This window comes from Pseudophryne corroboree, chromosome 3 (genome assembly GCF_028390025.1).
Source record: "Pseudophryne corroboree isolate aPseCor3 chromosome 3, aPseCor3.hap2, whole genome shotgun sequence".
Classification (NCBI taxonomy): Eukaryota; Metazoa; Chordata; class Amphibia; order Anura; family Myobatrachidae; genus Pseudophryne; species Pseudophryne corroboree.
Genome location: NC_086446.1, coordinates 309,206,299 through 309,229,315, shown reverse-complemented (window position 1 = coordinate 309,229,315; position 23,017 = coordinate 309,206,299). Strand labels below are relative to the sequence as shown.

General features: G+C 47.0%; 1 protein-coding gene across 3 annotated transcripts in view; it reads left to right on the top strand.

Moving 5' to 3' along the window:
* Positions 1-23,017, top strand: part of DNAJC7 (DnaJ heat shock protein family (Hsp40) member C7) — a 207,660-nt gene that overhangs the window by 83,899 nt on the left and 100,744 nt on the right. For all 3 annotated transcript variants that reach the window (XM_063959405.1, XM_063959406.1, XM_063959408.1), the window contains exon 2: positions 5,042-5,130. In XM_063959405.1, coding sequence (XP_063815475.1) covers positions 5,042-5,130 — 89 coding nt within the window. The remainder of the gene's footprint in view (positions 1-5,041; positions 5,131-23,017) is intronic.

The window sequence follows — 23,017 nt, the reverse complement described above, 5'->3', positions numbered from 1 at the left end:
CCCTGTCGATCTTCTTCCAGAAAGAACTGGCTTCAGTGCCTGAAGTTCAGACGTTTGTCAAAGGGGTACTGCATATACAGCCTCCTTTTGTGCCTCCAGTGGCACCTTGGGATCTCAATGTAGTTTTAGGGTTCCTAAAATCACATTGGTTTGAACCACTTGCCACAGTGGATTTGAAATATCTCACATGGAAAGTGGTAATGCTGTTGGCCCTGGCTTCAGCCAGGCACGTATCAGAATTGGCGGCTTTATCCTATAAAAGCCCTTACCTGATATTTCATTCGGATAGGGCGGAATTGAGGACTCGTCCTCAATTTCTCCCTAAGGTGGTTTCAGCGTTTCACATGAATCAACCTATTGTGGTACCTGTGGCTACTAGGGACTTGGAGGACTCCAAGTTGCTGGACGTAGTCAGGGCCCTGAAAATATATGTTTCCAGGACGGCTGGAGTCAGAAAATCTGACTCGCTATTTATCCTGTATGCACCCAACAAGCTGGGTGCTCCTGCTTCTAAGCAGACGATTGCTCGTTGGATTTGTAGTACAATTCAACTTGCACATTCTGTGGCAGGCCTGCCACAGCCAAAATCTGTAAAAGCCCATTCCACAAGGAAGGTGGGCTCATCTTGGGCGGCTGCCCGAGGGGTCTCGGCTTTACAACTTTGCCGAGCAGCTACTTGGTCAGGGGCAAACACGTTTGCTAAATTCTACAAATTTGATACCCTGGCTGAGGAGGACCTGGAGTTCTCTCATTCGGTGCTACAGAGTCATCCGCACTCTCCCGCCCGTTTGGGAGCTTTGGTATAATCCCCATGGTCCTTACGGAGTTCCCAGCATCCACTAGGACGTCAGAGAAAATAAGAATTTACTTACCGATAATTCTATTTCTCATAGTCCGTAGTGGATGCTGGGCGCCCATCCCAAGTGCGGATTGTCTGCAATACTTGTATATAGTTATTGTTACAAACAAATCGGGTTGTTTATTGTTGGAAGCCATCTTTTCAGAGGCTCCTACGGTTATCATACTGTTAACTGGGTTCAGATCACGAGTTGTACGGTGTGATTGGTGTGGCTGGTATGAGTCTTACCCGGGATTCAAGATCCTTCCTTATTATGTACGCTCGTCCGGGCACAGTATCTTAACTGAGGCTTGGAGGAGGCTCATAGGGGGAGGAGCCAGTGCACACCAGCTAGTCTAAAGCTTTTACTTTTTGTGCCCAGTCTCCTGCGGAGCCGCTATTCCCCATGGTCCTTACGGAGTTCCCAGCATCCACTACGGACTATGAGAAATAGAATTATCGGTAAGTAAATTCTTATTTTTTTACTAGCTCCCAGATACTGTCCACACTTGCTTGCTACACTGAAAGCTCCCCTAGTAACAAACAAATGACGTGTCTGAAAGTCACGCCATGCTGACGACAGTGTGGCGCAGCTTTTGGACGCCTCACTGTCCTGAGAGTGGGCCGAATTCAATTGTTTTTACCGCGGCCGCCACTAGAGGGCGCCCAACGGCAGCAATTCAATTCTACTGCAGTTCGGGCGCCGGGAGACCGTGGAGGAACCCTTTTTTTATTTATTTATTATTATTTTTTTGCAATCTCCTGAGGTGCGACTAAACATGTGTCCAAACCCGGCACTTTGAGCGTCCACATGGGCGTATGGACGCCCAAAGCAGGAGTTTAGATGGTTTTAGCCGTTTTACGCACCTAAACCCTGTCTGTTTGGCTGCGACATGCGTAAAGTGTATGGGCGCCCAAACAACAATTGAATTGTGACAAATGTTTAAGTGTCTAAACAGTCCTGTTTAGACTGGATTTTTAGACGCCCAAAACAATTGAATTCCTCCCAATGTGCCAGGATGGGAGAGTGCCGGTGTCCGCCAGAAAAATAGCGCCTCCGGAGAACACTGCCTGGTGACCCCTACCGACAGGCCTGGTGACCCCTACTGACAGAAAGCCGGGGGGGGGGGGGTGTCATAGGGGATAGTGAGTTGAGTGAGGGGTGATGTGGGTACAGAGTAGGATGCGGGGAAGGGGGTCATAATGTGGAGGTGGTCACAGAGAGGGGTGAGGTGGGCACAGGTATTGATGCGTTCAGGGGACACAAGGAGGAGTGAGGTGCGCACAGGGTAGGATGAGGGGACACGAGGAGTGAGGTGGGCACAGAAAGGGATGAGTGGGAGTACATGGAAGGGGTGAGGGGAGTCACAGGGAGTGGTATGGTTGGTTATGTCAGGTGACCCTGGTGGTTGATGCTCATCACTGGGAACAATACTGGGAGGATTAGGGAACACACCCTCTTTCCCAGCAATGTACAGCAGCATCACCCAGCGGTACTCACCGCTGTGCATGGCGCAGCTCCGGCGGCGAGGGAGAGAACAACAGCCAGGACCCCTGGGTGCACCAGTGTCATACCGCTCCCCCTTTCCCCGGCCATACCCCGTTACCTCTGGGCCCTGACTTACCGGCCGCCTGCAGGATGTCCCTCCTCAGCCCCCTGTACTCGATCAGCTCCTGAGACAGACTCAAGTGCTGGCCATACACCCCGAACGTCTGCAGCACCTCCTCCCGCTCCACCGTCACACATTGCTCCATGTCCGCGGGTGGCTGGGCTGGGGAGTCCAGGTGCCTTCTCTTCGCAGAAGCAGCTCCTCAGCTGGGGCCAATCTCTCCCCCACCAATGTAACCTGTGCACTCCCCGGGTGCCGCTGCCTGCCATCACTGATACAGCTGCAGCTATCGGCTGTACGGGGAGGAGGGGGGGGGGGGTTGCCGCTGCCTCTGTGGGTTTTGATGCTGCTCAAACTAGCATTGGATCAGCGCACGAGCAGACGGGAGGTCTCGGGAGGCACCTGGATGGGGATTGGCTGCGTTGAAACTCGGAGCCGAGCGCGTCCTGCAGGACCCGCTCATTTTTTAAAAATGAGTCCCTTGCTGCCCATAGTACCTAAAAATGTGCTATGGCGCGTATTTTGCGATCACTGTGCGGAATGTACATGAGCATTACAGTATTATCGGTTATTGAAATAGATAACCTCTATGATGTACTAAGCCTTGGAAAGTGGTAAAGTGGAGCGAGATAAAGGAGTCTATTATGCCTTGGAGAGAGAGAACTTGGATGGAGATAAAGCACCAGCCAATCATCTCCTAACTGCCATGTCACGGGCTGTGTTTGAAAAATGACAGGAGCTGCTAGGTTGATACTTATCTCCGTCCACTTTATCTGTTTCCAAAGCTTAGCACATCTGCCCCTATATGCTCTATTTAATAAACCTAAAAAAAGTTTTTTCTCCAGCTTCGCCTACTGACCCCATTGGTCGCAATAGGGTTTGATCATTAATGCTATATATGGAGAAGAGAAAATGATCTCTAATCCAAAATTATCTAAAAAAGTGTATTCTAGGTAGGATAGAGCAGAGAAGATGAGTATCCTCTGCTCTGTCCCACAGTGCACTCTTTCCCTCAGCTCTTCCCTAGGTCCACAGCAGCCTGGTGTTAATGATGCATACTCAGTAATGTAAATTACGTCTTTCACTATTGCAAAGAACTTGATATGAAAAAGAAATGGGAGCGCTCATAAAAGGCTGCTGGTTGGAATGCAGTATAAATGTTTATTTTATATTATTATAATTATCATCCTAAAACACATATAGATAATGATAAAACAAAAGATAAGCATGTGGACAAATAATATCTACTTCAAAGACATTGCTCCTCACCTGGTAAGTGTTCGCTGGGACAGACCATTGCCAACCATTACCGCTTGGTCTGTCCCGAAACAGACAAATATATCAATTTCGTGACCACCTTTTTCATTTATCTGTTTTTGTTTTTTTTTACATTGTGATGCCATCAGCAGACACGTGCGTGCCGATGATACTTCCATGAACTCCGCGTGACTTTCGCCATGTCTCTACCAGTCATCCAGATGAGTCATTCCAGACTCATGGAGTCATAACTTTCTTTTTGTTATGTTATTTTAAACTCTGTCACAGCAGATGAGTCCCAGTCGTCCGCCATTTTAGCTTGAATGCGGATGATGAATGGTTAGATAAGTGCAGCCTAATACAAAATGAGTGTGGCCACACCCAAAAGGGACATAGTTTAAGTTGATTGGAGTCATTGACTTGAAGTTTCTTAGACTGCATTATGTTCTTTTTACATTTCATTATTTATAAATTAAACATGGTAATAAATATAATTTAACTGGTATATTACCATTTTTTCAAGGACTATATTATTTAGTTTTATTTAGGTAAAATTATTTAGTTTTATGTATTTTGTACAGACAGGTTATAGTCAGAGCTGAGAACATGGAGTATCAGGGGGCACAGTAAATTACAGTTTAGCAATGCAAAAACATTAAACCCAGGCCTACATGTCACTCATATAAAAAGAATATATAGTAGCTTACTTATCCCTGAAAACCAGGATAGTTAACCTTAATAAGCATGAAGTTTGTGAGCACATTGCAGCTCTTCTTCTTTTTTTTGACACCGATTTATGCACAAGGCCTCTCATTCATAATCCAATTTGTACATGGAAAGAAATAGAGAAAACACAGACCACTTTGTACGCTACCCTATCCCTAATCCTAATACCCAAACCCCTAAACCAACCCTAATACCCAAACCCCTAAACCAACCCTAATACCCAAACCCCTAAACCAACCCTAATACCCAAACGCCTAAACCAACCCTAATACCCAAACGCCTAAACCAACCCTAATACCCAAACCCCTAAACCAACCCTAATACCCTAAACCAACCCTGATACCCAAACCTTTAAACTAACCCTAATACCCGAACCACTAATCCTAAAGGGCAGAATGAGTGGGCCATGTGGTTCTTATCTGCTGTCAAATTCTGTTTCTATATTCGAAAAACGATATGCCGCAAAAACTGACTATATCATAAAAAGCATTTTCTTCCATGTTTTGACACTTATTCTGACTAATACGTTCTATTGTTCAGCTTTTAGTAGTCTGCCGTAGTGTCGGACTAATTAGTGCGTACACTGTTAACAGTTTTTCCCTCTTTACAGGGAGGCCGAGATGTACAAGGAGAAGGGAAATGCATTCTATGCCCAGAAGGACTACAATGAAGCTTACAACTACTATACTAAGGCCATAGGTAAGTACTGGTACAAGGGTTCAGTACTGTGTTTATAGTCCTGCCACCCCTCATCGAAGAGTATCCGCAGTGGCTGAATAATGGACCACTGGGTCCCACAGTCAGGTCCTTGGAAGTGTATTCTCTCACTGTATGTTAGACACTAAGTCATGGTTTCCCAAACTGTGCGCCGCGGCTCCCTGGGGTGCCGCAGCGCTGTCACAGGGGTGCCGCCGCCGCAGCCTGGTTAGCCGTTGACAGGGAGGATGAAAGGGGAGACTGTGTGCTGCAGGAGCGACGGGCGGGCAGGGAGTAGTCAGCCAGGGGGGGGAGGAGTGCGGGCGGCAGGACAGAGCGGCCGTCCAGTATGTAGTTAGCCTTGGGAAGTGCGGCAACTAGTAAGCAATCAGCGTGGGGGGGGGGGGGGGGCACGGGCGGCTGAAGCGGCTGCCTAGTAAGTAATCAGCGGGGGGGGGGGGGGAGCGCTGGCGGCTGGTCTAGTAAGCAATGTGTAATCAGCTGGCGCCGTGGGGGGGGGGGGGGATGAGGGAGGGAGAGTGCGGGATGTCTGCGGCTAGCTACAGCCGCAGTCAGCCAGTTGATCGGCTGGAGGGGGGGATGTTGTGCTCTCAGGTGCAGGGGGGGGAGGGTGTTGTGCTCTCAGGTGTGTGTGGGGGGGGGGGGTAACTGGTGACTGAAGTCACCTGGCAGGTATGGGGTGGTGTTATGCTTGTGTGCATGGGGAACCTGTGAGTGTAATAATCAGTGGAGAGTGTGGGTGCAAGCAGGCTGGAGTGGCCAAGGAGCTGGCTGAAAAAGTGAGTAAAATATTAATATATGATACTGTATGTGATATGCTGCATAGGGAAATCTATAGGAGGGGGGTGCCTGCTGAAAGTGACTTAAGGGCCCTACACACTCGGCGACCCGCCGCCGAGCTGCCTGACGGCCGATATGGCTGTCAAACGACCCGGCGGTGGAAGGGGAGGTTAATGGGGCTCCATAGCCCTGCATGCTAATATGGACAAGATTGTCCATATTGGCCTGCAGGTATGAATGAGCCGGCACCAACGATGAACGAGCGCTGGGCCGCGCATCGTTCATCGGTGGTGCCTACACACTGAAAGATATGAACGAGAACGTTCATATCGTTCAGTAAAATCTTTTAAGTGTGTATGTAGGGCCCCTTTATATGACGACAAGCTGGTAAGCAGGTGGGGGGCTGGTCTTGGTGCATGGATGCACAGGAGCCTTTTTAGATTGATTTATTTGACTGCAAAAAAACTTATTTTATAGAAAGCCTGGGTTTATTTTTTTTAATGGATGCAGGTGTTCGCTGCGCAGCGATGAGGCTAAAAAACAGCACTTCTGCGCATGCGTCGCAATGCGCACGCGCAACGTACTATTACAACGACCGATGTAGTTTCACACAGGGTCTAGCGATGCATTTCAGTCGCACTGGCTGCCGCAGAGTGATTGACATGAAGTGGGCGTTTCTGGGTGGCAACTAACCGTTTTCAGGGAGTGTTCGGAAAAACGCAGGCGTGGCTCGGCGAACGCAGGGCGTGTTCGTGACGTCAAATCCGGAACTGAATAGTCTGAAGTGATCGCAAGCGCTGAGTAGGTTTTGAGCTGCTCTAAAACTGCACAAATTATTTTTGTAGCTGTTCTGAGATGAAAGCGTTCGCACTTCTGCAAAGCTAATATACACTCCCAGATGGCGGTGGCTTAGCGTTTGAATGGCAGCAAAAAACTGCTAGCGAGCGATCAACTCGGAGTGACCACCATAGGGGAGTATTCATGCACGCTACGGAAAATAAATTGATACTTATCACTATACATCGTAATTATTTTGGCGTAAGGGTGCCTTGAAAAAGTCAGGGAGTCCCAAAGGGTGCCTTGGACTAAAAAAGTTTGGGAACCACTGCACTAAGATTAGCTTGATTAAGCTGGAAGACTAATGCTTTGTAATTCTCTGCACATAAAATGGTATGCACTCTTTTTAGGTACTACACCCAATCCTCTTTTGGTTGAGTCAGGAAGGGTTGTGATTTATTTTTGTTTGGGACATCTATTTGTGTCTTCTGAAGTACTGAGACCGGAATTTGTTATTGTGTTTCAGTTTTAGAATTGCATCTTTTACTGACAGAGCTGCCATGTTTATATCGCCCATATGGTACAGGTCTTTAGGCAATACATGATGGTATTTAACTACTTAAACTTAAATATATGTCAAGGTTTCTGCTTCTTATCACAATTAACAATATTTATGAAGACGTGGATAGTAATGCAAACCTTACAACTGCACCGTGATTCCCTGTTCTGCCAGTAAGTGATCCAAACGGCAACTCCCCAATTCCGACCATTTTCGAGATTGTCCAAATTGTACAACATGTTGTATTTTTACAATCCCCCGACACTGACTGTGTCAGAGTGGGGAATTGCCCTGACAAAAGCTAGATGGACTGGCCTCTTAAGTTGTTTACACTGTACTGCTATATATATATATATATATATATATATATATATATATATATATATATATATATATATATATATATATATATATATATATATATGTACCAATGAAAGGTGGCACTCGGAGACTTTCATAAAATAATCAACTTGGTTTAATGTGGGTCGTCAACGTTTCGGGAGTCGAACTCCCTTCTTCAGGACACAGCAAACAAGTGTAACATGCAGTGCAATGAACATTTCTCTATCGTCCTAAGTGGATGCTGGGGTTCCTGAAAGGACCATGGGGAATAGCGGCTCCGCAGGAGACAGGGCACAAAAAAGTAAAGCTTTTACCAGATCAGGTGGTGTGCACTGGCTCCTCCCCCTATGACCCTCCTCCAGACTCCAGTTAGATTTTGTGCCCGAACGAGAAGGGTGCAATCTAGGTGGCTCTCCTAAAGAGCTGCTTAGAGAAAGTTTAGCTTAGGTTTTTTACTTTACAGTGAGTCCTGCTGGCAACAGGATCACTGCAACGAGGGACTTAGGGGAGAAGTAGTGAACTCACCTGCGTGCAGAGTGGATTTGCTGCTTGGCTACTGGACACTAGCTCCAGAGGGACGATCACAGGTACAGCCTGGATGGTCACCGGAGCCGCGCCGCCGGCCCCCTTGCAGACGCTGAAGAGAGAAGAGGTCCAAAATCGGCGGCTGAAGACTCCTGAGTCTTCATAAAGGTAGCGCACAGCACTGCAGCTGTGCGCCATTTTCCTCTCAGCACACTTCACACAACAGTCACTGAGGGTGCAGAGCGCTGGGGGGGGCGCTCTGAGAGGCAAATAAAAACCTTATTAGAGGCAAAAAATACCTCACATATAGCCCACAGAGGCTATATGGAGATATTTAACCCCTGCCTAACTTCAAAAATAGCGGGAGACGAGCCCGCCGAAAAAGGGGCGGGGCCTATCTCCTCAGCACACAGCGCCATTTTCTCTCACAGAAAAGCTGGAGAGAAGGCTCCCAGGCTCTCCCCTGCACTGCACTACAGAAACAGGGTTAAAACAGAGAGGGGGGGCACTGATTTTGGCGATATTGTATATATATAAAAGATGCTATAAGGGAGAAACACTTATATAAGGTTGTCCCTATATAATTATAGCGTTTTTGGTGTGTGCTGGCAGACTCTCCCTCTGTCTCCCCAAAGGGCTAGTGGGTCCTGTCCTCTGTCAGAGCATTCCCGGTGTGTGTGCTGTGTGTCGGTACGTGTGTGTCGACATGTATGAGGACGATGTTGGTGAGGAGGCGGAGAAATTGCCTGTAATGGTGATGTCACTCTCTAGGGAGTCGACACCGGAATGGATGGCTTATTTAGAGAATTACGTGAGAATGTCAACACGCTGCAAGGTCGGTTGACGACATGAGACGGCCGACAATCTATTAGGACCGGTCCAGGCGTCTCAGAAACACCGTCAGGGGTTTTTAAAAAACGCCCATTTACCTCAGTCGGTCGACACAGACACAGACACGGACACTGAATACAGTGTCGACGGTGAATAAACAAACGTATTTCTCATTAGGGCCACACGTTAAGGGCAATGAAGGAGGTGTTACGTGTTTCTGATACTACAAGTACCACAAGAAAGGGTATTATGTGGGAGTGAAAAAACTACGTGTAGTTTTTCCTGAATCAGATAAAATAAAATGAAGTGTGTGATGATGCGTAGGGTTACCCCGATAGCAAATATTGGCGTTATACCCTTTCCCGCCAGAAATTAGGGTACGTTGGGAAACACCCCTTAGGGTGATAAGGCGCTCACACGCTTATCAAGTGGCGTTACCGTCTCCAGATACGGCCGCCCTCAAGGAGCCAGCTGATAGGAAGCTGGAAAAATATCCTAAAAAGTATATACACACATACGGTGGTTATACTGCGACCAGCGATCGCCATCAGCCTGGAGATGCAGTGCTGGGTTGGCTTGGTCGGATTCCCTGACTGAAAATATTTTATTCATGTACAGCATTTAATAGGATGCATTCTATATATATGTATGTGAGATGCACAGAGGGATATTTGCTCTCTGGCATCAAGATAAGTGCGTTGTCCATATCTCCCAGAAGATGTCAGGGACACGACAGTGGTCAGGTGATACAGATCCCATACGGCAGATGGAAGTATTGCTGTATAAAGGGAAGGAGTTATTTGGGGGTCGGTCCATCGGACCTGGGGACCACAGCAACAGCTGGGAAATCCAACCTTTTTTACCCCAAGTTACATCTCAGCTAAAAAAGACACCGTCTTTTCAGCCTCAATCTTTCCTTTCCCATGAGGGCATGCAGGCAAAAGGCCAGTCATATCTGCCCAGACATAGAGGTAAGGGAAGTAGACTGCAGCAGGCAGCCCTTTCCCAGGAAAAGAAGCCCTCCACCGCGTCTGCCAAGTCCTCAGCATGACGCTGGGGCCGTGCAAGCGGACTCAAGGTGGGGGGGTAGTCTCAAGAGTCTCAGGGCGCAGTGGGATCACTCGCAAGTTGACCCCTAGATCGTACGAGTATTATCCCAGGGGTAAAGATTGGAGAGTCGAGACATCTTCTCCTCGCAGGTTCCTGAAGTCTGCTTTGCCAACGGCTCCCTCCGACAGGGAGGCAGCATTGGAAACAATTCACAAGCTGTATATCCAGCAGGTGATAATCAAAGTACCCCTCCTACGACAAGGAAAAGGGTATTATTTTTCCACACTATATTGTGGTACTGAAGCCAGACGGCTTGGTGACACATAGTCTAAATCTAAAATGTTTTGAACACTTACATAAAAGGTTCAAATCGAGATAAAGTCACTCAGAGCAGTGATAGCGAACCGGAAAAAAGGGGACTATATGGTGTCCCTGGACATCAAGGATTACCTCCATGTCCAAATTTTGTCCTTCTCATCAAGGGTACCTCTGGTTCGTGGTACAGAACTGTCAATATCAGTTTCAGACGATGCCGTTTGAATTATCCACGGCACCCCGGGCCTTTTTACCAAGGTAATGGCCGAAAAGATGTTTCTTCAAAGAAAAAAGGCATCTAAATTATCCCTTACTTGCACGACCTAAAAAGGGCAAGTTCCAGAGAACAGTTGGAGGTCGGAAGAGCACTATCTAAAGTAGTTCTTCGACGGCACGACTGGATTCTAAATATTCCAAGAATCGCAGCTGTTTTCCGACGATACGTCTGCTGTTCCTAGGGATGATTCTGGACACGGTTCAGAAAAAGGTTTTTCTTCCCGAGGAAAAAGCCAAGGAGTTATCCGACCTGTCAGGAACCTCCTAAAACCAGGAAAGGTGTCTGTACATCAATGCACAAGAGTCCTGGGAAAAATGGTGGCTTTTTACGAAGCAATTCCATTCGGCAGATTCCATGCAAGAATTTTCCAAAGGGATCTGTTGGACAAATGGTCAGGGTCGCATCCTCAGATGCACCTGCGAATAACCCTGTCGCCAAGGACAAGGGTATATCTTCTGTGGTGGTTGCAAAAGGCTCATCTATTGGAGGGCCGCAGATTCGGCATACAGGATTTGATCCTGGTGACCACGGACGCCAGCCTGAGAGGTTGGGGAGCAGTCACACAAGGAAGAAACTTCCAGGGGGTATGGACGAACCTGGAAAAGTCTCTTCACATAAACATTCTGGTACTAAGAGCAATCTAAAATGCTCTAAGCCAGGCGGAACCACTCCTGCAAGGAAAACCGGTGTTGATTCAGTCGGACAACATCACGGCGGTCGCCCATGTAAACAGACAGGGCGGCACAAGAATCAGGAGTGCAATGGCAGAAGCTACCAAGATTCTTCGCTGGGCGGAGAATCACGTAATAGCACTGTCAGCAGTGTTCTTCCCGGGCGTGGACAACTGGGAAGCAGACTTCCTCAGCAGACACGATATTCACCCGGGAGAGGGGGGTCTTCATCCAGAAGTCTTCCACATGCTAGTAAACTGTTGGGAAAGACCAATGGTAGACATGATGGCGTCTCGCCTCAACAAGAAACTGGACAAGTATTGCGCCAGGTCAAGAGATCCACAGGCAATAGCTGTGGACGCACTGGTAACACCTTGGGTGTACAAATCAGTATATGTGTTTCCTCCTCTGCCTCTCATACCAAAGGTATTGAAGATTATACGGTGAGGAGGAGTAAGAACAATACTAGTGGCTCCGGATTGGCCAAGAAGGACTTGGTACCCGGAACTTCAAGAGTTGGTCACGGACGACCCGTGCCCTCTACTTCTGAGAAGGGACCTGCTACAACAGGGTCCCTGTCTCTTTCAAGACTTACCGCGGCTGCGTTTGACGGCATGGCGGTTGAACGCCAGATCCTAAAAGGGAAAGGCATTCCAGAAGAAGTCATTCCTACCTTGATTAAGGCAAGGAAGGAAGTCACCGCGAAACATTATCACCGCATTTGGCGAAAATATGTCGCGTGGTGCGAGGATCGGAGTGTTCCGACGGAGGAATTTCAACTGGGTCGTTTCCTACATTTCCTACAATCAGGATTGTCTATGGGTCTCAAATTGAGATCTATTAAGGTTCAAATTTCGGCCCTGTCAATATTCTTCCAAAAAGAATTGGCCTCAGTTCCTGAGGTACAGACTTTTGTTAAAGGAGTACTGCATATACAGCCTCCTGTGGTGCCTCCGGTGGCACCGTGGGATCTAAATGTAGTTTTAGATTTCCTCAAATCCCATTGGTTTGAACCATTGAAAAAGGTGGATTTTAAATATCTCACATGGAAAGTGACTATGTTACTGGCCCTGGCTTCCGCCAGGAGAGTATCTGAATTGGCGGCTTTATCTTATAAAAGCCCTTATCTAATCTTCCATTCGGATAGGGCAGAACTGAGGACTCGTCCGCATTTTCTCCCTAAGGTGGTATCAGCGTTTCACCTGAACCAACCTATTGTGGTGCCTGCGGCCACTGGCGACTTGGAGGACTCCAAGTTGTTGGACGTTGTCAGAGCCTTAAAAATATACATTTCAAGGACGGCTGAAGTCAGAAAATCTGACTCGCTGTTGATACTATATGCACCCAACAAGTTGGGTGCCCCTGCTTCTAAGCAGACGATTGCTCGTTGGATTTGTAACACAATTCAACTTGCTCATTCTGTGGCAGGCCTGCCACAGCCTAAATCTGTTAAGGCCCATTCCACAAGGAAGGTGGGCTCATCTTGGGCGGCTGCCCGAGGGGTCTCGGCATTACAATTCTGCCGAGCAGCTACGTGGTCGGGGGAAAACACGTTTGTAAAATTCTACAAATTTGATACCCTGGCAAAAGAGGACTTGGAATTCTCTCATTCGGTGCTGCAGAGTCATCCGCACTCTCCCGCCCGTTTGGGAGCTTTGGTATAATCCCCATGGTCCTTTCAGGAACCCCAGCATCCACTTAGGACGATAGAGAAAATAAGAATTTACTTACCGATAATTCTATTTCTCGGAGTCCGTAGTGGATGCTGGGCGCCCATCCCAAGTGCGGATTATCTGCAATACTGTACATAGTTATTGTTAACAAATTCGGGTTATATTGTTAAGGAGCCATCTTTAAGAGGCTCTTTCTGTTATCATACTGTTAACTGGGTTTAGATCACAAGTTGTACGGTGTGATTGGTGTGGCTGGTATGAGTCTTACCCGGGATTCAAATTGCCTCCCTTATTGTGTACGCTCGTCCGGGCACAGTACCTAACTGGAGTCTGGAGGAGGGTCATAGGGGGAGGAGCCAGTGCACACCACCTGATCTGGTAAAAGCTTTACTTTTTTGTGCCCTGTCTCCTGCGGAGCCGCTATTCCCCATGGTCCTTTCAGGAACCCCAGCATCCACTACGGACTCCGAGAAATAGAATTATCGGTAAGTAAATTCTTATTTTAAATAACTTACCTTCCCCAGGCCCGCCAGCCCCCGCCGCGGGCAGTGGCGTCCCGTTCCACGGCACCCGCACTTCCGGGTATGGCAAACCCCGCCTTCCAGGAGTGACGTCACTCCGTGTCCGGACGTCGCGGCCGCCGCGGATGTAAACACAGGGGGTTGAGGACACGTTGCCATGGGGACCAGTAAACATGACATCAAAACATAACAAACGTGAAAATCACATTTAAACTATAACCACTTTCGTGGAGACCAGTGCTAATGAGTAAAAACAACGTATAAAAACATTTCCTTTATTCTCTATGGAGTTTTCCCTATAACAATATGGCTGCCGCAGTACTCAATCGGAAGGACATTTACCACATTGAGACCTGAACATAGACTGCTGCTACCTAGGAGATGCTGCAGGCACATGCGCAGTGAACGAGGAACGCCGCCGGCGCATGCGCACTAGCGAACCGGAAGTGGGCGGAAGTACCCGGAGTCACGTGACGCGCTACCTCCGTCACCGGAAGTGGGGCGGAAGTGCCGCACTTTATTACAATTTTACAGTTTTGAACGTTTTTAACAGTGTTTGCGCCCTATTAACCACTCGTTTTCAGTGTAAACATGTCCACAGTGACCTTTATTGCCTTAGGCCATGTCTTGATTGAGTGTCCTTGATTGCTTTTAGGTTAAACGTTTCTATTGAATCACATGACTAATTAGTATGCCAGGGGTATAAATAGGCATGCTATCTCACTCTATCCCTACCCCTTGAAGAATTCTGGTGTGACGAAACGCGCTGGGTTCCCTGCATTGACCCCCTTGCCTATTTTAAGTTAAGTCAGAACTCCTTACCTTTTACTAAGACCTATATGTTTTTACCAATATTTAGAATTTTTTTTATGTCTTATTCCACTTTTTTATGTGTTATTAAAAACTTGTTTGTATTATTATTATATTTTTTGGCTCATAAATTTAAGTTTTAGTGATTGCATTCCAAACAACACAAGTCGCCGGTACCCTTATCCCCCCACACTATATATATATATATATATATATATATATATATATATATATATATATACATATATATATATATATATATATATATATATATATATATATATTTATTTTGTGTATAATATAAATATGTATATGTGTATATATAATAATGCGAAAGCCCTCGCTGAGTGACTGACTCATCAACAATTCTTTTACTTCTCGATATGTTAGGAAGCTAAAATGTAACATAGGTATTCTGCAGGTGGTAAATAGGAAAACTACCTCATTAGATTTTTAATAAACCTCCCCCTAAAGGAACAGTGGGTTGACATAATGACGTCATTACCGATGCATGGCTTGCGTTGCGTGAATGATAACACCCAAACGGACAATTGGATCAAAATTTGGATTGTGTAGAATTTTATCAACTACAAAAATGGTCCTGTCACTTTTTACCGTATCTGCTACGGGTGCTCCTCGGGTAACACCAAGAACCATGGATTCATATTTACTTACATTTAAGACGTCTCAAATTTACATCTGTAGATTAACCATGTTTTTAACACTCATTTATATTTACAACCGTGGAAATCAGAAACTCCTGTGCGAAGAACTGGTAGATCAGTTAGTAGTAAATGCATATGCGGTAATACATATTCTTCCAACTACGGTTCCCTAGTGACTTCATTTTTATGACCAATTTTTCCACATCAATTTTTTGCTGTTGAAAACAGGTAATCTCCAAATAATGTTCTTGTGGTTTTGAAAGAAGCTGCTACAATGATCTTTTCATTCACTGGGTTCAATTCTGCCAGTCGAAGATAATCGCTGGTGTGAAGTGCTAAACATTTTATTTGTAGAAATCTTCAGCTTGTACTTTTTAATAACCTAATTTGTGTGGGGATAAAACATTGCTGTTTGTCAGTGAAAATTGCTGACCTGTATTCTCAGTTAAAAATTCTCTATTAGCGACAATTAACTGAAACACAGATTGTATTCACTGCCGTTATTCATTGACATATACTTTTGTGGTCTCGCTTAATCACCTCATTCATCTTAATATTTACAGCAGAGAATTCCAGCAGCAAACAGAAAATTGGTTCGATAATTAAACAAATGTTGTCATTTTATTCTTTAATACCCCATACCTCCCAACATGACCCTCTCCAGGAGGGACAGAATTCTCTGCACCTGGACTTCCCTCTTAATGTATGATTGATATCACCTGTGCTGAAACACCTTTCTTATCCATTAGCCTGTTCAACACAGGTGCCGGTAATCATACATCAAGAGAGAAGTCCAGAAGCAGAGCATTGTGTCCCTTCTGGAGCGGGTCATGTTGGGAGGTATGATACCCATTTTTAATAACCATGTCCATCTATTGTGTGACATGGGATAGTTGCATGGAATGTATAATCAATTCTGTCATGTTAAAGAAGGTTTTGTTTAAAACATACTATCTTATCTATTTGTGTGTTCAGTACAATATATATTTATATTTCATCTGAAACACTATTAGAATTCTTTGCAGCAGTCCTTTGTTATGCCTGTAGTGCTTTAGGAGGCTTTGAGCTGGGATTCATTTGTGTACCTAAAATATTCTCCCGAGTCACACACAAACTATACCCACCTTTTTCAGCCAACACTGGTATGTAACGTCAGCAGATCAGTCATTGCTTCCAGCTGCTTCCTGACCATATGGATCAACTCTAAAAACAGCCTAGTTGAGTGTGAGCAGCTGACGTACGGAGTGAAATGCTCCAACTGCCTGGTAGTTGTAGCACTGCTATTTAAATGGGAGGTGTTGCAGTTCTATTACAGAAAAGTGTGGGGGGTTATGTTGTTGTTGTGGTGGTGGTTGTTGTTGTTGTTGTTGTTATTATTATTATTATTATTATTATTATTATAATTTTTTACATTAGAGCTTTAAAAGTGTAAAGCAGTAGTTCCCAAACTTTTTTGAAACACTGCACCCTAGAGTATTGGAATTTTTTTCACTGCACCCCATAGGCGTGATTCTTATTCAAGAATTTAGAAAGAAATATTAAATTAAGTGAATTGTCTTTCACTTGTGACAAGAGTCACTTCTGTTGTCCACATAGGGGTATATTCAATTATTGTCGGATTCCTTCCGACATGCATTTGTCAGAAAGGATCCGACATGGGTTATTCAATAGGACGGCCAGGATTTGTCCGTTCCCGATATGTCAGTCCGATTTGACATTGTCGGAAACGGGACCGAAACCTGTCGGATTTGGCAGTTTCCGACAGCAGCACGCGGTTCGGCAGCTATTCCGCCGATCCACATGCTTTCCGCCAAGACGGATTTCCCAACTGGTCGGAAAAAATGAGACTGTATTGAATAGGTCGAAATTGAATGTACACCTAAGTTTATGATTGACAGCCACAAGCACTGGTTTTGCCTATTACGTTGACCATAAATAATTTGAATTGTTCCTGGACCACCTATCCAAGGCACCCCTGCCACGGCACACAGTTTGAGAACCACTGGTGTAAAGTATAGTAATTGGCCAATAAAACAAAGAGTGGTCTTTGGCGCTATAGCTAGGAGTATTTGACCTAATCTGTACAGTGCCTTGCTAAAGTATTCACCCCCCTTTGCATTTTTTATGTCTTGTTGCCTCACAACCTGGAATTAAAATGGATTGTTTGAAGGTTTGCATCATTTCATTCATAGAACATGCCTACAACTTTGAAGATGGGTTTTTTTTAATTGTGAAGCAAACAACAAATAGGACAAAATAACAGAAAACTTCATCGTTCATAACTATTCACCCCCTGAAAGTCAGTACTTTGTAGAGCCACCTTTTGCAGCAATTACAGCTGCAAGTTGCTTTGGATAAGTCTCTATGAGCTTGCCACTGGGATTTTTGCCCATTCCTCAAGGCAAAACTGCTCCAGCTCCTTCATGTTGGATGGTTTCCGCTTGTAAACAGCAATCTTCAAGTCTGACCACAGATTCTCAATTGGATTGAGATCTGGGCTTTGACTAGGCCATTCCAACACGTTTAAATGTTTCCCCTTAAACCACTCGAGTGTTGCTTTAGCAGTATGCTTCGGGTCATTGTCCTGCTGGAAGGTGAACCTCCGTCCCAGTCTCCAATCACAGGCAGACTGAAACAGGTTTTGCCCCTAGAATATCCCTGTATATAGCACCATCCATCTTTCCCTCGATTCGAAACAGTTTCCCAGTCCCTGCTGCTGAAAATCATCCCCACAGCATGATGCTGCCACCACCATGTTTCATTATCAGGATGGTGTTCTTGGGGTGATGGGATGTGTTGGGTTTGTGCCAGACATAGCATTTTCCTTGGTGGCCGAAAGGTTTAATTTTAGTTTCCTCTGACCAGAGCACCTTCCTCCATACATTTGAGGAGTCGTCCACATGCCTTTTGGTAAACTCAAAACGTGCATTCTTATTTTTAACACTAAGTAATGTCTTTTCTCTGACGTCCTAGTGGATGCTGGGAACTCCGTAAGGACCACGGGAATAGCGGCTCCGCAGGAGACTGGGCACAACTAAAGAAAGCTTTAGGTCACCTGGTGTGCACTGGCTCCTCCCACTATGACCCTCCTCCAAGCCTCAGTTAGATTTTGTGCCCGGCCGAGGTTGGATGCACACTAGGGGCTCTCCTGAGCTTCTAGAAAGAAAGTATATATTTAGGTTTTTTATTTTACAGGGAGACCTGCTGGCAACAGGCTCACTGCAGCGAGGGACTAAGGGGAGAAGAAGCGAACCTACCTGCTTGCAGCTAGCTTGGGCTTCTTAGGCTACTGGACACCATTAGCTCCAGAGGGATCGACCGCATGGAACTGGCCTTGGTGTTCGGTCCCGGAGCCGCGCCGCCGTCCCCCTTACAGAGCCAGAAGTAAGAAGAGGTCCGGAAAATCGGCGGCAGAAGACATCTGTCTTCACCAAGGTAGCGCACAGCACTGCAGCTGTGCGCCATTGCTCCTCATACACACTTCACACTCTGGTCACTGAGGGTGCAGGGCGCTAGGGGGGGGCGCCCTGAGCAGCAATAAAAAGACCTTGGCTGGCAAAAATACCACAATATATAGCCCCAGAGGCTATATATGTGATAATTACCCCTGCCAGAATCCAGAAAAAAACGGGAGAATAGTCCCCGAAAAAGGGGCGGAGCTATCTCCTTCAGCACACTGGCGCCTTTTCTCCCTCACAGCTCCGCTGGAAGGAAGCTCCCTGGCTCTCCCCTGCAGTCTACACTACAGAAAAGAGTAAAAAAGAGAGGGGGGGCACTAAATTTAGGCGCAGTATATATAACAGCAGCTATAGGGGACATAATTCAGTTAGTCCCTGCATTATATAGCGCTCTGGTGTGTGCTGGCATACTCTCACTCTGTCTCCCCAAAGGGCTTTTGTGGGTCCTGTCCTCTGTTAGAGCATTCCCTGTGTGTGTGCGGTGTGTCGGTACGGCTGTGTCGACATGTTTGATGAGGATAATGAGGTGGAGGCGGAGCAGTTGCATATAGAAGGGATGTCACCCCCTGCGGGGCAGACACCTGAGTGGATGGACTTATGGAAGGAATTGCGTGCACGCGTCGACTCCTTACACAAAAAATTTGACGACATGCCGAATGCGGGACAGCAGGCTTCTCAGCTCGTGCCTGTCCAGGTGTCTCAAAGGGGGGCTCTAAAACGCCCGCTACCTCAGATGGCAGACGCGGATGTCGACACGGATACTGACACCAGTGTCGACGACGATGAGTCTAGTCTAATGTCCACTAAGGCCATTTGTTGCATGATTGAAGCAATGAAAGAGGTGTTACACATTTCTGATATAAACCCAGGTACCACTAAAAAGGGTATTATGTTTGGGGAGAAAAAACTACCTGTAGTCTTTCCCCCATCAGAAGAATTAAATGAAGTGTGTGAAGAAGCGTGGGCTTTCCCTGATAAAAGATTGGTAATCTCTAAGAAGTTACTAATGGCGTTCCCTTTCCCGCCAGAGGATAGGTCACGTTGGGAGACACCACCTAGGGTGGATAAAGCGCTCGCACGTTTGTCTAAAAAGGTGGCACTACCGTCTCCGGATACGGCCGCCCTCAAGGAACCTGCTGATAGAAAGCAGGAGGCGATCCTGAAGTCTGTGTATACACACTCAGGCATTATACTTAGACCAGCTATTGGGTCAGCATGGATGTGCAGTGCTGCCGCTGCGTGGTCAGATTCCCTGTCAGAAAATATTGACACCCTAGACAGGGACACTATTCTGCTAACCATAGAGCATATAAAAGACTCAGTCTTATACATGAGAGATGCACAGAGGGAGATCTGCCGGCTGGCATCTAAAATAAGTGCACTGTCCATTTCTGCTAGGAGAGGCTTATGGACTCGCCAGTGGACAGGGGATGCAGATTCAAAAAGGCACATGGAAGTTTTGCCGTATAAGGGTGAGGAGTTATTCGGGGATGGTCTCTCGGACCTAGTTTCCACAGCAACTGCTGGGAAGTCAGCATTTTTACCCCATGTTCCCTCACAGCCTAAAAAGGCGTCGTTTTATCAGGTACAGTCCTTTCGGACTCAGAAAAACAGGCGTGGAAAAGGCGGGTCCTTTCTGTCCAGAGGCAGAGGTAGGGGAAAAAGGCTGCAACAAACAGCAGGTTCCCAGGAGCAAAAGTCCTCCCCCGCTTCTTCCAAGTCCGCCGCATGACGGTGGGGCTCCACAGACGGAGCCAGGTACGGTGGGGGGCCGCCTCAAAAATTTCAGCGATCAGTGGGCTCGCTCACAGGTGGATCCCTGGATCCTGCAAATAGTATCTCAAGGGTACAAACTGGAATTCGAGGCGTCTCCACCCCACCGGTTCCTAAAATCTGCCTTGCCGACAACTCCCTCAGGCAGGGAGGCTGTGCTAGAGGCAATTCACAAGCTGTATTCCCAGCAGGTGATAGTCAAGGTGCCCCTACTTCAACAAGGACGGGGTTACTATTCCACACTGTTTGTGGTACCGAAACCAGACGGTTCGGTGAGACCCATTTTAAATTTTAAATCCTTGAACACATACATAAAAAAATTCAAGTTCAAGATGGAATCGCTCAGGGCGGTTATTGCAAGCCTGGACGAGGGGGATTACATGGTATCCCTGGACATCAAGGATGCTTACCTGCATGTCCCCATTTACTATCCTCACCAGGAGTACCTCAGATTTGTGGTACAGGATTGCCATTACCAATTCCAGACGCTGCCGTTTGGACTCTCCACGGCACCGAGGGTGTTTACCAAAGTAATGGCGGAAATGATGATACTCCTTCGAAGAAGGGGAGTTTTAATTATCCCGTATTTGGACGATCTCCTAATAAAGGCGAGGTCCAAGGAGCAGTTGTTGGTGGGAGTAGCACTATCTCAGGAGGTGCTACACCAGCACGGTTGGATTCTGAATATTCCAAAATCACAGTCCAGAAAAAAGTGTTTCTCCCGGAGGAGAAAGCCAAGGAGCTGTCATCTCTAGTCAGAGACCTCCTGAAACCCAAACAGGTATCGGTGCATCACTGCACGCGGGTCCTGGGAAAGATGGTGGCTTCTTACGAAGCAATTCCTTTCGGCAGGTTCCATGCCAGAATCTTTCAGTGGGACCTGTTGGACCAGTGGTCCGGATCGCATCTTCAGATACATCGCCTGATAACCCTGTCTCCAAGAACCAGGGTGTCTCTGCTGTGGTGGCTGCGGAGTGCCCATCTTCTAGAGGGCCGCAGATTCGGCATACAGGACTGGGTCCTGGTGACCACGGATGCCAGCCTTCGGGGCTGGGGGGCAGTCACACAGGGAAGAAACTTCCAAGGACTATGGTCGAGTCAGGAGACTTCCCTACACATAAATATTCTGGAACTAAGGGCCATTTACAACGCCCTAAGTCAGGCAAGGCCTCTGCTTCAAAACCAGCCGGTACTGATCCAGTCAGACAACATCACGGCAGTCGCCCATGTAAATCGACAGGGCGGCACAAGAAGCAGGATGGCAATGGCAGAAGCCACAAGGATTCTCCGATGGGCGGAAAATCACGTACTAGCACTGTCAGCAGTGTTCATTCCGGGAGTGGACAACTGGGAAGCAGGCACGACCTCCACCCGGGAGAGTGGGGACTTCATCCAGAAGTCTTCATGCTGATTGTAAATCGATGGGAACGTCCACAAGTAGACATGATGGCGTCCCGCCTAAACAAAAAACTAGAGAGATATTGCGCCAGGTCAAGGGACCCTCAGGCGATAGCTGTGGACGCTCTGGTGACACCGTGGGTGTACCAGTCAGTTTATGTGTTCCCTCCTCTGCCTCTCATACCAAGGGTACTGAGGATAATAAGAAAACGAGGAGTAAGAACAATACTCGTGGTTCCGGATTGGCCAAGACGAGCGTGGTACCCGGAACTTCAAGAGATGATCTCAGAGGACCCATGGCCTCTGCCGCTCAGACAGGACCTGCTGCAGCAGGGGCCCTGTCTGTTCCAAGACTTACCGCGGCTGCGTTTGACGGCATGGCGGTTGAACGCCGGATCCTGAAGGAAAAGGGCATTCCGGAGGAAGTCATTCCTACGCTGATTAAAGCCAGGAAAGATGTAACTGCAAAGCATTATCACCGCATATGGCGGAAATATGTTGCTTGGTGTGAGGCCGAAAAGGCCCCAACAGAGGAATTTCAACTAGGTCGATTTCTGCATTTCCTACAAACAGGAGTGACTATGGCCCTGAAATTAGGCTCCATTAAGGTACAGATCTCGGCTCTGTCGATTTTCTTCCAGAAAGAACTGGCTTCATTGCCTGAAGTTCAGACGTTTGTGAAGGGAGTGCTGCATATTCAGCCCCCGTTTGTGCCTCCAGTGGCACCTTGGGATCTCAACGTGGTGTTGAGTTTCTTAAAATCACATTGGTTTGAGCCACTTAAAACCGTGGATCTAAAATATCTCACGTGGAAAGTGGTCATGTTATTGGCCTTGGCTTCGGCCAGGCATGTGTCAGAATTGGCGGCTTTGTCGTGTAAAAGCCCTTATCTGATTTTCCATATGGATAGGGCAGAATTGAGGACTCGTCCTCAGTTTCTCCCTAAGGTGGTATCAGCTTTTCACTTGAACCAACCTATTGTGGTGCCTGCGGCTACTAGGGACTTGGAGGATTCCAAGTTGCTGGACGTAGTCAGGGCCTTGAAAATTTATGTTTCCAGGACGGCTGGAGTCAGGAAAACTGACTCGCTATTTATCCTGTATGCACCCAACAAACTGGGTGCTCCTGCTTCTAAGCAGACTATTGCTCGCTGGATTTGTAGCACAATTCAGCAGGCGCATTCTGCGGCTGGACTGCCGCATCCTAAATCAGTAAAAGCCCATTCCACAAGGAAGGTGGGCTCATCTTGGGCGGCTGCCCGAGGGGTCTCGGCTTTACAACTTTGCCGAGCTGCTACTTGGTCAGGGGCAAACACGTTTGCAAAATTCTACAGATTTGATACCCTGGCTGAGGAGGACCTGGAGTTCTCTCATTCGGTGCTGCAGAGTCATCCGCACTCTCCCGCCCGTTTGGGAGCTTTGGTATAATCCCCATGGTCCTTACG